Raw genomic sequence first — 15172 nt, forward strand, 5'->3', positions numbered from 1 at the left:
CTCGGTTCGTTAATTTAAATGAGCCTATCCGGATAATCGAGATTCGGGTATACCAAATCGAACAGAGCCGGAATCGAGCTGAGCTCGCGAGCCGGCTCGGTTCGAAACCACACTTACATACATACGGTACGGGATGAGGTCCGGAGATACCCTTCTTCCCCAATATAAATAATTCTTTCTCCGTTGTCTCCTCTACTCGCTTTTCTCGCTGCCTGCCAGCGCTTCCTCATCTCCCAAATTTCATCGAATTCCTTATTCAGAAACCCTAGTGTCACCACTCTCGACCTTTTCTTCTCGAATTTTTCGAATCCTCTCTCTATTGTCGATTTTTTTTTTCTGCCAGATTGGGCGGCGATACAGCCTTGATTTTGGGTCTTTCGTTCGGAACTTCATTTCTTGCCCCTACTTTTTCTTGTTTTTCTTCTTTTCTCCCCTCGTGTCGGTTAATCGAAATCGCGCTTTAGGGCCGGGGGAAGCTGGGTTTTAGAGCTATGATATTTGATGGATGAAGGATGCCGGTACTGCGTAGCGTAGCACGGAGAGGCCGTGCACAGCAGCAGCCGGTAGTGGTGGAGACCGAGAGAGTGAACGCTCGAAATCGACGGCGTCGGACGGTAAAAGTTAATCAGAAGGATCCGATCGATAAATATATTGTGAAGGATTGTGGTACGCCTAGTAGATCTTGTGAGCCCAGGTTCTTGGAGCACGCCGGAGAGTTTCAGGAAGAGGTTGGGGAGAAAAACATGGATGACTTCGACAGTGGTGCTAAGAGTGCTGATAAAGTCGCTCCTGCTGAAGATGAGGGAAGCACCGTCCCGCTCCCTGAGAAGGTTGTTTCTTTTGGTTCAATTGCAGTGTCATACTTACGAAGTTGATACATTGTGATTTTGTTCAAATTTGCTTCAGTGGATTTTTTTTTTTTTTTGTTCGATTCTTGAGGTTGTGCTCCTTCATGTCCCAATGTGCATGTGGTTGATTTTGGTTTATCGGGGCCGAAGGAGCAAATTCTTGATGATCTTGTGTTGGTCAATTTATTCTTACTGCTATATTGTGGTGTGTTGAGACCATTTGGAGGTCGATGATCGTTTTTTTTCCATTTCTATATTTTATTTTGAATCGTTTTTTTCTTCTTTTTGAGAGCTAGTTGGATTCGTAGCTTGTAAGATAGAGTTATGTCAGCATCAAACGTAAGCCGATCCCTCCTTCTGAAGTTTACCTGTGAATGTTAAACTCTGCCTTCAGTGTGTGGATTCTAAGTTTTGCTGACATTCTCATCCTTACCACTTGTTTGAAGTTTAGCGAGTCTTATCTATCATATTTATCTCATCACTTTTCATATTTGTTGTTTTTCCTACGAGTGTAACTGCTTCTAGTGTTACGGTTGTGCGTTTTTCATTATAGTTGTGTATATGTTGTGTTCTAGAAAAATTTCCCTTGCTTGGACACCTCTTAAGTTCGTCGTTGTCTATGTTTTTGGTCCTTGTACTCTTCAGTTAGCGCATGGTTTGCTTTTTTGTAGGTCCAAGTTGGTGGTTCACCGATGTACAGAATTGAAAGAAAGCTAGGGAAGGGAGGTTTTGGACAAGTTTATGTTGGTCGTCGCACTTCCCCTACTCCAGGTGGCATAGAGAGGACTACTGGTCCCGGTGCAATAGAGGTGAGATACCTTTTCAGCGATGATGTTTTTTAATTGAATTTTTTCTATGATGTGCCTAATTATTTGTGGTTTCCTTTAGGTGGCTTTAAAGTTCGAGCATAGAACCAGCAAAGGTTGTAATTATGGCCCCCCTTATGAGTGGCAAGTTTACAAGTGAGTTAACTTATCTTTCTTTTTTTGTACTTCATAGAAATCTGTGGAAAAAAAAGAAACGTGTTACCTTATTTCAAGTCATGGTGCTTCAGTAAAAGTAGAGCAAAGTATACTAATTGAAGCAAGCATAGAAGGAAGATTTCTATCTTCTGTTTAGGTTTTACCTTTTCTCTTCTGTTTTTTAGCTGTCAATCTTAATAACCCTTTGTAATATTCATGCTTCTGATTCTGCAGCACTTTGGGTGGTAGTCATGGTGTGCCCCGCGTTCATTTCAAGGGACGGCAAGGGGATTATTATGTCATGGTATTTAAACTGAATAAGTTTTGTATTATTCTCCTTTCTTTGGTGTACCCTTCTTTTTTTCATTTTCTAAATCTTTTCATATTGGAGTACATAAATGTCATAATCATTCAGGTTATGGATATGTTGGGACCCAGCCTTTGGGATGTGTGGAATAACAACTCTCACACGTAAGTTCTATTGCAGTATATCCTTTTGCAGCTTAAAGTTTTACATCGTAATATTTTTCTTTCTTCCTCCAAAGTTCTGATTCTTTATTTCTTTATCTGCAGGATGTCTGTAGAGATGGTTGCATGTATTGCTATTGAAGCAATATCAATATTGGAGAAAATGCATTCAAGAGGGTTGGTGTCTTTTTTCCATCCAATTTCAAACATATTTGTTCTTTAATGTCATTTGAAATTCATTTATCATTCTTCAACCACCGATTTTAAAAAATCACGAAGGATTAAGTGTTGATTGTGAACATAAAGTTGACTTGTCGAACTGTTCAGTTACGTGCATGGGGATGTAAAGCCAGAGAACTTTTTGCTTGGACCCCCTGGGACACCTGATGAGAAGAAGCTCTTCCTTGTTGATCTTGGATTAGGTATGTTCTTGTAAACTTTTTGTTTGGTTTTCAGAAATTGGTACATGCAATCTCTCTTTTTTTTTTTTTTTTTGAAACGGGTACATGCAATATCTCATGATCTTATGAATTTGTTTCACTATCAGCCACTAGGTGGAAAGACAGTTCAACTGGGTACCATGTTGAGTATGATCAGCGGCCAGATGTCTTCAGGTAACTTGTATTGGTGATCTCAGAGATGTTGACATGGTGTTTGAGGTTTCATGTTGAGAAAATAATTTGATGCTTTGGATGTTGCAGAGGAACTGTTCGTTATGCAAGTGTGCATGCTCACCTTGGAAGAACTGGAAGCAGGAGAGATGATTTGGAGTCTCTTGCTTACACCCTTATTTTTCTTCTCCGTGGCCGTCTCCCTTGGCAAGGATACCAGGTTAGACAAATTTAAATGTCTTTTAGATATTCTAGGCTCGGAGTATTGCTATTTGTTTGCTTTTGTCTCATTCTTTTAATTTTCAATCCTGTCACAGGGTGAGAATAAAGGCTTCCTTGTCTGCAAGAAAAAGATGGCTACGTCCCCTGAGACTCTATGTTGCTTTTGCCCTGTGCCATTCAGGCAGTTTGTGGAATATGTTGTGAACTTAAAATTTGATGAAGAACCAAACTATGCAAAGTATATTTCATTATTTGATGGGATTGTGGGTCCTAATCCAGATATACGACCGATCAACACTGATGGTGCTCAGAAGGTAGTTGTTTGGTCTTTTATTTTTTTCTTTGGTTGCATGATGGTGAGAGTTTTAGATGCATAGATATAATGTGTGGTTATTTGCTGTGAAGCTCATATACCTGGTTGGTCACAAGAGGGGCCGTCTGAGTATGGATGAGGAGGACGATGAGCAACCTAAGAAGAAGGTCAGGATGGGGATGCCTGCAACGCAATGGATTAGTGTTTACAATGCTCGAAGACCAATGAAGCAGAGGTGGAAATTGACTGAGACAAACATTTAATTAAATGTGTTTGTGCCAGACAAGCTATGGCATATTCATGTACTCTTGCTTTTTTTGGTTCAGGTACCACTATAATGTTGCAGATGGAAGACTTCAACAGCACATTGAGAAAGGGAATGAGGATGGACTATTTATTAGTAGTGTGGCATCATGTACAAATCTGTGGGCCCTCATCATGGATGCTGGAACTGGTTTTACAGCACAAGTTTATGAGCTCTCTCCTTATTTTCTCCATAAAGTGAGTATTTTCAGGGTATTTATTAAGATATGTGGAAAAGTGCAAGTTTGCCAGTCCTCTATGAAATGTATCTTGCTTATTCTATCCTGTTTTTATCATCTCCAACATCGTATTGATCGACTTGTCTGGCTGTGATTTGAAGGAATGGATCATGGAGCAGTGGGAGAAGAATTATTACATTAGTGCAATAGCTGGAGCTAACAATGGGAGTTCCCTGGTAGTCATGTCAAAAGGTGGTAACGACCTTTGCACTGCCTCCTTGGATTATTGTACTTAATCTACTAATTTCATTTTTTGTTTATGACTGCAGGTACACAGTATGCACAGCAGTCGTACAAAGTCAGTGACTCATTTCCGTTCAAGTGGATCAACAAAAAATGGAGAGAAGGTTTCTTTGTCACATCCATGGCAACTGCAGGAAGTCGATGGGGAGTTGTCATGTCTCGAAATGCAGGATTCTCAGACCAGGTTTCTGTTTGACTATCAGTCTTGGATTGTTTGTTTAGCTAAGTTGTTTAAAGCAGATATGGTTGGAATGTGTTTCTAACTTAATGTCTCTAGGTGGTGGAGCTGGATTTTCTGTATCCAAGTGAAGGTATCCATCGGCGATGGGATAGCGGTTATCGTATAACTGCAACTGCTGCGACTTGGGATCAAGCTGCTTTTGTTCTTAGTGTACCTAGAAGAAAACCAGCAGATGAGACACAGGAAACACTTCGAACATCAGCATTTCCTAGTGCACATGTAAAGGTGAGGCTTGGCCTTGGACTGTATTGCTTTTACTTATAATGTGATCTTCTGTTGATTGCTTATTGTTTTCCTTTTATGCTTGCAGGAGAAATGGGCAAAAAATTTGTATATTGCATCAGTTTGTTATGGCCGAACGGTTTCTTAGTCTTCTTTCAACTTTCTGGGGGATGTGCGCTGGCACCATTGGAGATATATATTATCTATATATGGTCAATCATGTAGCATCTAGTATTTCTAGCTGCTGCTGTTTTTGATAGTGGGGATGTAACATCTCATTTTGCAAGCCAAACTGCTCGTTGTGGACTGGGATAAGAGAAAATTTTGATGTGCAAGCGTTACTTGTTAGAACCATTATACATCTCACATATCAGCTACCAACTAACTCTGCAATGTGAAAATGTCAAAGTGTGTGAAGAGGCTCGAATTCAAGAAAAAAGGGGATGGTGGGCATCCTTACTTCTTGTTAAGTTTGTATAGTGTTGAATAAATCAATTGCTTGATTGAAACAATATTATGTCTATTTTTGTTCAATGCTTTAGGCAGCTGATGGGAAGTATTGAAGTCTATAACGTACAGCCTTGCAAAACTTATTGATGTTGGTTCGAGGCAATTGGTTGTCAATTCCTGTCAGATTTGTGCCAGATTTCATGGGCTATTCCACATTCGGCTCTTGGGTCTGAGGCAAGTCTGACAAACATGAGGGGAAGCCCCTACTTTATGCTGTTTGCCATTTTCTTTGGTCTATTTGCACTAATCCATACTAAACCTTCTTATCTTCAATTATTTGTGCTTATACTGCTGCATTTGTGCCTGGCTGGATGCGCATGGAAAATAGAAGCAAACATGCAGCATGGCTTGCAGGCGATGCAGGAGTTTATCTGACTATTATGAATGTGTAAATTCTGAACTCAGATACTTGTCAAATTACATGATGTGTTTGTATGTCTTTCCACAATGATTTGAAACGTGGGATAGCTCATACCTTCGGTTTTTGAAGGTTGTGTATTTTGCAGTGACTAGTTAATGTCATCACTCATCAGACTACCCTTGTATGGTGGCCAGAAGTCTTATAATTGCATTCTGGCGGTTTCTATTTTTGTTTGCTCAATTTTTTTCCTTCATGGAATTTGAAATTTAATTGAGTACAAGTCAGGAAGCCTTTTTAAACTGAAGTTAGACTTCTGTGTAAGGTTGAAATAGTGTATGTTAATATCAATTATCAGGGAAAGGTATCGTCAGCTATTATATCATGTTTTCATACTTCATGGTTCAGAGTGAACACTACATTTTCATCAAGTTGGGAGACTTAAATCCGAGGATTTTGTTTGGTGAACAACAGTGAGATTCTCTAAGTCCCTTCAAGAACAGAGAGATCTCATAGTTATTTGGTCCAGGTGCCAGGAAGTTAGAAATATGATGTAAGGTACAGGTGGAATCACTATTTTCCCTTTTCGAGTTGTACCTTTTTATTCAGTGATTCTTCATTATTCAACTTTGTATTTTCATCTCTTCCCTTGGTCCAGGTGCTAGAAGCTTGTTTTGGAGAAGAGGCAAGTTGTCTTTTTTGTGATCGTTGTCATTATTCAGTCAGCATATTATACATCTGACATAAGTGTCATTTGTGCTGATTCATCTTCTGACAGATGGTTGGTGTGCAGGCTTACAACTCTGTTTTGATGCCCCATGATTGCCTGGTTAATCAAGTGACCATTGCTGGAGGCAAACTGTCGTCTTCAGTGAGATTGATATAAATTATTATAATCCATTAGTGTTAAATTAATAGATCATATTTTTGCTTGAGTTGATTTTTTCGTTGTCACAGGGTTTGGTGTCACTATTCTGCTTGTGTCCAACTTCGGAACATTTTTGCATCGGCAGTGGAGAAATCTTAGAGCGGTGGAAGTATTTAGTGGCATTGCTGAATTTCTGGCCATGGGAGGGACAGATATTTACAGTAGACATCTACGGTATGATGTTGCTTTACTGCGTCGACAAATAGATCCTAGTCGTTTTCTCCTAGTTTCTCACGTACATACAGGATTTTTAGAGACGAGGTGCATAAGGAAGCTGGTAAATATCAGAAAATTCGATGGCTGCGATGGGAGTTTGTGCTCAGGCAGAAGCATGAGACTGATTAGATTGGGCACGTCAAAGGGCTAGGTTCCGTTGTAATCAGATACAGATTGGGACCATTGAGATACTTTCAGGTTGAACAATTATTGGGTGATAAAGTTGAAATTTTAAATAATCACTATATAAAGTTACTAAAAAGAGTGAAAAGAATTATAAAAAGGTTTCCTCTTATAAAAAGGGTTGCACATACAATCTTGTGTATCTTTTGCACATAAAAGTCACGGTTTTATGGTATAACTTAGCAGAAAAAAAGGAAAAGAAATATCAGTGTCTAACGTCCGATGAATTGTTCACCTCCAATCAATGATAAATGATGGTAAAACTAGAGGTAAACAGCTTGAAAATCTTTACAGAGACTCGTCTAAACATTTTATGAAGAAATTATTAACATATCAACAGGCTCCAATAAAAAGGCGTCACCCAAGATATATTGCCTGATATCCCTCGACTTTTGGACTTGCCTGATGAAGCAACTATAGAAAAGGCCATCTATATAAAAACATTACAAAAGCTTAAAAAGAGTTGACCAAAAGTGATAATCATCATAAACATGGTGGTTAGTAATGTGCCCGCAGAGCCCTACTTGATACATAGCATCAGACAAGCCATTACCGAATAAAATAAGATTAAAATTCTAAGGCATGAATATGATTCAACTTCTGATTCTACAGAGTTTTTGCACCCGACTCCGACAACACATTTCATTATCGTCTATTGAAATGATTCCTTACGAGATAAACAGTTAATAATATAAACATCTTGAACAGGTAAATGGCCATATCACCAACTGATTCCAATTTTCCATGTCTGATTCCTCGTCATTACTTGCCAACAAAAGTAAGCACTCTAAGAGCCAAAATCAGTTGGTTGGCCTACGGCAAATTCTTCTAAGAGGAACTTTCTCCTGTCATTCACAAAGAAAAAACGAAAACAACAAAGAAGCTACATCCATGCATAAGCAAGAACGTGTGATACATAAGCATTCATAAACTAGCAAGACTAATTGGAAGAATGTAAACTAGTTACCTCAGCTTGATCATGATCATATCGAATCAAGAAGATGCACCTACAACCCCTGATATCATGAGCTCTCCTCTGAATTTGCAAAATATGCGCATCATAATAGGTGGCATGATCCCTTCTTTCCTGAGCATTAATGGTAATGAGACATGTGGAGACCAATGAAGGACTTGCCAAGAAGTTCAGAGAGATATTTCAAAAAACTAACTTGAAAACAGAGGACAAGATCTCCCACAGCAACCTTCCGACATTCTGAAGGGTCTAAAGGTAGGGAACGCTTGCGAACAGCTGTTTTGATGTTAACCCACTCATCTTCTTCTGCACCGAACCCAACAAATCTTACAAGCACTTCCTGTAGGGAAAAATAAAAGAAAAAAGAAGAGAGAAAGATAGAGAATTAGTTGGACAGAGCAAAAGATTAAAATCACAAAATTCCACATACAACAGTGAAGTACTTGCATTTTCTACAAACAAAAAGGAATGTAGAACATTTGATGAGTAAGACAAATCTGACAAAAAATGAACATCATAAAGTAAGACATCGGAACGCATAATCGTCCAAAAGGAAAGTGAAAGAGACATCCATACAGGTTCACCCGAATGAAGCACTCTGTGTGTGAGGAAGGATTCAACATCATACCTGCAATTAGTATAAGTAATGTCAGGAATGCTTTTCTGAATATTGATCACACACAGCCAACATACCCCAAAAACCTTAAGAGGATGAGCCCAACACAAATCCTTAATGTGGTCATTTAAATAAGTTTCAATTCCACCAAACACAGCAATATCGTACAAATCAGAATGGATTACCAGGTAGATAAATTTCCAAAGACAATTATCAGTTCCCATAGAAATAGTTGATTTTTCACTTAAAATAAAGCAATGAAAAACAATGGGTGTCTAAATGAAATAATAGCAAATAGTAAGGAGAATATTTGCTCATAAGTATTAGAGACGTCGAAATGAGATGAAAGGTCCAAACCATACTTGTTCATAAGTTTTCACCTAAAATAGCAATATAACACAAATCAGAATCAATTACCAGGTAGAAAAGATTTCAAAGATAATTATCAGTTTCCATAGAAACAGTAAGTATCTCACTTATAATAAAGAAGGAAAAACAAGGGGTGTCTAAAGGAAACCAATGCAGATATTAAGAAGAACATTTCCTCATAAGATTAGAGAAGTTGAAATGAGCTGAAAGGTCTGAACTACACAAGAATTATGGGGGACTAGAATATCTTATGTCTGACATGAACCAAACTTCAAATAGATTTTAATCAAGCATGTTCAAGCAAATCCAATGATCGATCAACTGGCAAAGGAGGGTGCATCATTGAAACAATTGGTTGTGAATTTCAGTCATACTAATTGATTGTATTTTTATTTATTTTAAATGTTTTTTTAACTATTTTAATTAGTTTTCTTTTCATAAAAAAAATAATCAAAAAACTATTTTAATTAGTTTCTTTAGTGCAATAAAGCTTTGACAACATTCAGAAAAAAGTTTTATGGCCCATTACTTGGAGAATGCAATCCACGGAGACTTTTAAGAGACGTACCATAGGAATAAAGATATTAAAGTGGCAATATGAGAAGCATCACAAAAGAAAATATTAAAATGGCATTGAAGTACCAGTAGAACATTTATAGTTTGCTTTGGAGCAGCTTGAGCAAATCCTTTGGTGTACATGATATAGGTTTGCCAATACCACCTAACACTATGAATCTTATCATGCCAAATTATATCAATAGTCCCAATTGGTTGTTCATTCAGCCCTTGTTCGCGAAATGGAAAATCTATATTGACCAAGAGTAATAGCTAATTGGAAGAGACCTATGTACCTGTTGTGGACTGCTATCAATCAAACACATGGGTATGCTCAATAAGTAAACATGCAAAGGAACAGGCCAAAAAACAACCAACAAACATTCGAGGAAAAAAAAAAAGCATAAAAAACTAACTTGACTTTATGCTCAGAAGCATACCACATATGAAGGATGTGATCCTACTCTTCTTGTTTTTTTGTTTCCTAGATTTGAATGGAAAAGAACTTGAGGAGAAAAAAAAAGAATGGAGGAAAGGATTCGTGTAGCTGACCCAATTGGTATTTTGATGAAACAACGGCTGACTACAATTTAATTTTGACGTCTAGCATTTTCCAGATTTTCCCTTAACACATTCAATCAGTGAATCATCACGAGTGAGTTAAAAATAAGCAGGCTGGTGGTTTTATTCTAACTTTAAGCATTATAAAGGGTGAAACATGCAATCAAATGTTTAATGGCACAACATATGACAAGAGAGAATCCTTCCGATGTACTCCACCCCTTTCATTCACTGAGCAGGTTCTCCTACATGATAATTTTACCTGGTCACTTCTCAGAGCCCTAGGTGGTAGGACTCAATCATCATCGATTCAGTTTCTGAAAGAAAGAATCTTCCTAGAGCTTCGTTCAGATTTATGGCAAGACTGTGGACCTTTATGATCGAATGTATCTTTGATCTAAAGTAGTCCATTAGTGGATCTTAGAACCTGTATTTTGTGTTGCCCCACTGGGGCTTTTCTTTTTCTTTTTGTATAAATATCTCCTTCAGGAAAACTTTGAACTAATTTCACTGCTATCTACAACCTTTCTAATTATTTTAAAAAAGAAAAGATGGTTCACAGAAAAGCTTTTCTTCTTGAATGATGATTCACAAATAAATTGATAAAAAATTACATGCAAAATAAAATTACAATGATCAAAATACATAGAAAAGCCCTAAAATATTATAGCTCACCATGCCCCATCTTTTGTTGATCTAGCTTCAAACTCTAATGTAGATATATCTTGTACCTTCTCCCCTGTTTCCAAAATCAAGTATGAGTAACAAAAACTTGCTTTCTTTCCTCTAATGTGCACTTAAGCACAAAAGACAATTAGAAATAACATACAAATTAGAATTCAATCTTCATCCACCATAAATGATTAATCTTTCAAAACAATAAGTATAAATAATTAACTGATCAAACAGACACATAACTAAGGCATCTAGATGTTAAAAAATAAAATATTTGAAAGACCTTTTTCTATCAACTCTTTTTTTCTGAACTTCCCATATAAACAAACAACTTGTGAACAACGTAGAAGAATGAAGGATGAGGGATGGTAGTAAAAATGAGGCATAATTATCCTGACAAAATATCTAGCATCCAAGGACATGAAAACAAATTGAGAACTGAGAGCAAAAGGACTCCTTATTCTTCTCCTCCAGGTTGACTAAACAATGGATTTGGCACAAGATGACGATGATGATGATGACAAAGAAAACTGAAAACCATCGACTTGTGACGATGATGATGAGCCCCATTCACCCCTCTGATTTATTCCCAAATGACCCAGAATTTCCTTTAGAAAAGAAAGTGACAATTTTTTATGTCACTCCGCTCACAATGACCAAAGAAAAAGGAACAAAATATATAATGATCAAATGACTAGGAGCACTGTTTCACTAAGAAGACTCACGTAAATATATCAAGAATTTGAATCACCCAATACAAGACCAGTTATTATCACAATCTATGTCATACACAACCTTTGAGCATATTGGAAGAACTCTCTGGAGCACTAGAACTTTCAGGTGCACTATTTGACTGATCATCGTTTGAGGGTACAAATTCATCTTTTTCTGTTGAAACAATTGGAGAGGAAGAAATTTTGCTCTCCATCTCTTGCTTTTTCCATTTAAACCAGTTCTCAACCTGAAAAATGGCATTAGAAACTCCTGAGTACATATATCTGAAACAAACAAAGTCCTAGCAGGGATCAACGAACCTGTTCCCATTGTACAGCAGCCTTTCCAGAGCGGCCTGCATTAAGACTGTTCAGCAATTCAAGGCAGAGAAAGAAGAATCATTATAGAGACACAAAAAAGAATTTACAATTGCGGAAGGAAAGCACTAGACTACAATTCATATTGTTGAAATTTGAAGGAGAAAAGACATGGGGAGCTGTGAAGAAAAACTTAAAGAGCACACCAAGCACTTAGAATTAACTGGTTGTTACCAGCCTAGACAACTAAGAAAAGAACCAGATAAAACATATAGAAATTAAGAGATAACATACAATGATAAAGAGAGGAATTAATCATCAATCTCTGAAGCTGTACTATATCTTACTTGAATTTTTTGGTAAGCTTCTCGTAGAAATTTTGGTTCAAAGACTGCTCCACTGCTTCAGCAAATAACTTCTCCATTTGCTCAATCTGGGTTACAGAAAATCAAGTCAGTGCAATTCCCAAACAGGATAAATATTGAAGACACATTTCAGAGAGATAGAGAGAGGAGGCAATAGAAATTTAAGACTAGAGATCCAACAGTTTTTCATCCTTCACAAAAGATGCCAGGTTTGATGACACAAAGATCATGGAAAACAGGTTATATATAATGCATACACTGACACCGAATAAAAGGACACAAACCTGTCATACAGAAAAATCGTAAAAAGCAAATGCATGTATTTGTATTAGAGACATGTCAGATTCTTTTGAAACTTCAAGGGCTAGAGAGGCAAAAGGCTAATTGGGGGCCATCCAAATGTTAGTTGTTTCTAAGCAGACAAAACATATGGAACCAGAAGCTTGGCAGACTTTAACCTTATAGCTCTTAACTTGCATTCTAGTTTTAATCAATCACAAATATTCACTAGTCTCTATTTGGTCATCCTCACCGCCTTTCTTTCTTTACGTGATTTTTTGAGCTTCTCTCTTCCCTTTCAAATCATGTCTCATGCATTTCTCACGCCAGGGAAGGAGTAGCCCCCTTTTGAGCCTCTCTTTTTCTCATTCTTTTGTCAGTTTTTATTTCCAAAGGCTCTTGTGAGTTCCTGTTTGTAATTTCTCCCCAGGAGCTATCTCTTGATGAGTACTCTCTTCACATTGTGATTGAAAAAAAAAGAAGCCAAACCAGTGATGTCTACCACTACCCATAACTTCTGCCTGTACTCTCCTTTTACAAGCTTTATCTCCAAAGGCAGGTAAGTTGCATCAATTAAGAAAAGGGAAACAAAAAGAATTGAAAGGTTTATGAAGTGGTAGTGTGTAATCCTCCATATGATAGACTAATAGAAATAAATCCCAATCTGCTCTTTCCAGGAGTTGTCCTTGCTACATTCTCGGTTCAAACCACAATAAACTCTTTTTACCCTTGGCTCTTCCTGTACTCGAATCTATATAGACTACTGAAATTTTTAATCATCCGACTTATGTGGACTAGTTCTTAATAAATGCAAGGGATAGGACAACCGAACTCAAATCTTATATAGACTACAGAAATTTTTTATCATCAGACTTAGGTGGACCAGTTCTTAGTAAATGCTAGGGACAACCTCAAAGAAAGAGACATTCCCACGTATCAAATTATAATAGATTAGGTATCATTTGCCCCAATAAAACATACAGATCATTCATCGGCAGAAAGCCTAACTCTAACATGCCAAAGTGGAGAAGACCCCTACAATGCCCTTTCTTATCAAACACCAAATTCTTTAAATAAAGACAAAAACACAGACAATCAACAGCAGCAGAACCAAAAAGTTAGATTTACGGACCATTAAACATCAAAAGTTCAGACTTAATTCATTGAATGTATCCATGCTTGTTTTAACAACAGAAGTACTCATTCTCAATCAGAGATGAAAATCCAAAACATTTTGCGTGCACAATTTTCTTTCTCTGGAAATAAAATGTACGGACGGAACCGTTTATATATATGTCGAGAAAGTACTCTTCTATCTCGCACAAATTAGAGCAAAAGGATAACAACCAAGAAAAGAAACATAAATAAACGAGAAAAACATGTACATAACTATGTGCCTGTTTCTTATTCGCTTCACATGCGAGAGAAGGCATTAAAGAAAATCCAAACGTCAATGGAAAGGTCGAAATCAACAATTTCTTCTAATCGCCTCCAATAAATGGTATGTAGGAGGGAAGCTTTACCTCGGATTGCTTGAAACAGGAACCCTCCTTCTTTCCGGGCCGCACACGACCCATTTTTTCCCCGCCAATGAAAATCTGAAGAGTTCAGACAACAGAGGGCAGCTTTGGGAGAGAAGCTCTCGGCTCCTGTTAATACTTCTTTTATTTTACCGGTGCCTGAAAGGAAAGAAACAAACGCAACATCCCAGAGAGAGAGACGGACAGAGGGCCTTACGGTTTATTCGGCGGAGGGAGAAATGCAGAGTTTGCCCAAGAAGATCAGATATCGAACTCCAGAAAGAAACAGCGATCGCCTAACTGGTTGTTCTCTGAGCCTTGAAAGTAGGAGCTATATGTGCTCCTCAACGTAACGTCGGAGACGGGCGTAATGCAGAGGGGTACGTCTCTACCAAGCCTTTATGGTGAGTTTTTTTTGAGCCGGCAAAGGTGTGTTGATCACCATAAATACCTTTTACCGCGGTAGCGCCCCAGGCTCGCGCTTACAGCGGGCTCAAGCCTTCTCACGGTGACAATGAAAATTTATGGATAATTTTCAAATACCATTCAAATTTAGATTTGTATACATAAAATTATAAGAGATTTTTTACAAATTAAATTATTTTAAAATTTAATATAAATTGATTTTTTTTCCCGATTAATTGATGTTGTTCTTGAATTTTAATTTCGATAAATATTTATTATATAGTTTTTAACATAAAAATAAGTTTTAGATAATAAAATAAAGTCTTTATGTTTATTTTAGTTAAATATTAATTATTAAAAATTATTTTACTCTTAATCTTAAATTATTTTACTCTTAATCTTAAATTATTTTATTGGTTATATTTCAAATACGACTTTCCCATCCTATTTCCAGATATAATTTACTGGGTGTCATATTTACAAGCAATGCCCTGTCATTTTTTGAGGCCAGGGGCGGTTTCTTCCCTCCTCTCTCAGCTCGAAACAGAGAGAGGGGGCAGGAGTATGCCCCTTCCCTACCACATTTTGTGGATGGTGGGAGTAAAAGACGCCCTCCGTTCAAGAGGAACAATCCGTTCTTGCTTGTTAGAGTATGTTGCACCTCTTTTCAAACCACATTGGAACGTCCTGCATATTTTTTTTGCTCTAGTACATAAGCTGAGGAAGGCCGTTCGCCAGTAAGTTTCCTAATTTCATTCACGAACGTAGAAGATGTAAAGAATGTGAAAACTGTGAATGATCCAAACTCAAACTTCACAGTTTTAAACTAAAAAAATAAGTTATTAACAGTATAGCCTGGACTAACGCTCGCAATAGTGAATTCATACTGAATTTGCATTTGGGAAATAGGAGATACCAAGAGTTTGAGTGCTTGACTAGGTTTTCTAAATGGGGTT

The 15172-nt window shown here is 37.5% G+C and overlaps 2 protein-coding genes and 1 long non-coding RNA gene across 4 annotated transcripts; 2 read left to right on the forward strand and 1 right to left on the reverse strand.

The window, feature by feature from the left end:
• Positions 1-212: 212 nt before the first annotated feature.
• Positions 213-5026, forward strand: LOC137935875 (casein kinase 1-like protein HD16). Its single transcript, XM_068780267.1, has 16 exons — positions 213-830; positions 1520-1657; positions 1737-1810; positions 2045-2114; positions 2226-2281; positions 2384-2455; positions 2606-2700; positions 2826-2892; positions 2980-3109; positions 3207-3425; positions 3517-3659; positions 3751-3925; positions 4068-4158; positions 4236-4393; positions 4487-4675; positions 4761-5026. The coding sequence occupies exons 1-16, from the start codon at positions 513-515 to the stop codon at positions 4818-4820; spliced, it is 2055 nt and encodes a 684-aa protein (XP_068636368.1). The 5' UTR covers positions 213-512; the 3' UTR covers positions 4821-5026.
• Positions 5027-5576: 550 nt separating this feature from the next.
• LOC137935876 (uncharacterized) lies at positions 5577-7014 on the forward strand. The gene is made up of 5 exons (XR_011109502.1): positions 5577-6098; positions 6199-6225; positions 6334-6411; positions 6498-6642; positions 6714-7014. It is a non-coding gene; the product is annotated as an uncharacterized lncRNA (long non-coding RNA).
• Positions 7015-7424: 410 nt separating this feature from the next.
• On the reverse strand, positions 7425-14207 carry LOC137937036 (protein SAWADEE HOMEODOMAIN HOMOLOG 1-like). Of its 2 annotated transcripts, none has more exons than XM_068782063.1 (10): positions 14029-14207; positions 13815-13940; positions 11995-12080; positions 11651-11696; positions 11412-11577; positions 10617-10680; positions 8417-8468; positions 8037-8180; positions 7835-7954; positions 7425-7712 (listed from the first exon to the last, which is right to left on the reverse strand). In XM_068782063.1, exons 2-10 carry the CDS (start codon positions 13866-13868, stop codon positions 7668-7670), a joined length of 777 nt encoding a protein of 258 aa, XP_068638164.1. In that variant the 5' UTR covers positions 13869-13940; positions 14029-14207; the 3' UTR covers positions 7425-7667. The 2 variants fall into 2 exon arrangements, with proteins under 2 accessions (XP_068638164.1, XP_068638163.1); XM_068782062.1 differs by having other exon boundaries at positions 7425-7750.
• Between the last annotated feature and the right edge of the window lie 965 nt (positions 14208-15172).

Source organism: Aristolochia californica, unplaced genomic scaffold (genome assembly GCF_029961685.1).
Source record: "Aristolochia californica isolate CCGP_79_NKW_82.1479 unplaced genomic scaffold, dmAriCali1.0.hap1 SCAF_7, whole genome shotgun sequence".
Lineage (NCBI taxonomy): Eukaryota > Viridiplantae > Streptophyta > Magnoliopsida > Piperales > Aristolochiaceae > Aristolochia > Aristolochia californica.

Bases quoted from the DNA above. Each gene is read 5' to 3' on its own strand.
- LOC137937036 (XM_068782062.1), bottom strand. From the start codon at position 13,868: ATGGGTCGTGTGCGGCCCGGAAAGAAGGAGGGTTCCTGTTTCAAGCAA. The intron at 11,697-11,994 runs GTAAGATATAGT...ATTGCTGAACAG, and splicing joins AAGCTTACCAAAAAATTCAA to TCTTAATGCAGGCCGCTCTG. The intron at 8,469-10,616 runs GTGAGCTATAAT...TACTAATTGCAG, and splicing joins TCAACAAAAGATGGGGCATG to GTATGATGTTGAATCCTTCC.
- LOC137935875 (XM_068780267.1), top strand. From the start codon at position 513: ATGCCGGTACTGCGTAGCGTAGCACGGAGAGGCCGTGCACAGCAGCAG. The intron at 2,115-2,225 runs GTATTTAAACTG...ATAATCATTCAG, and splicing joins AAGGGGATTATTATGTCATG to GTTATGGATATGTTGGGACC. The intron at 3,926-4,067 runs GTGAGTATTTTC...TGTGATTTGAAG, and splicing joins CTCCTTATTTTCTCCATAAA to GAATGGATCATGGAGCAGTG.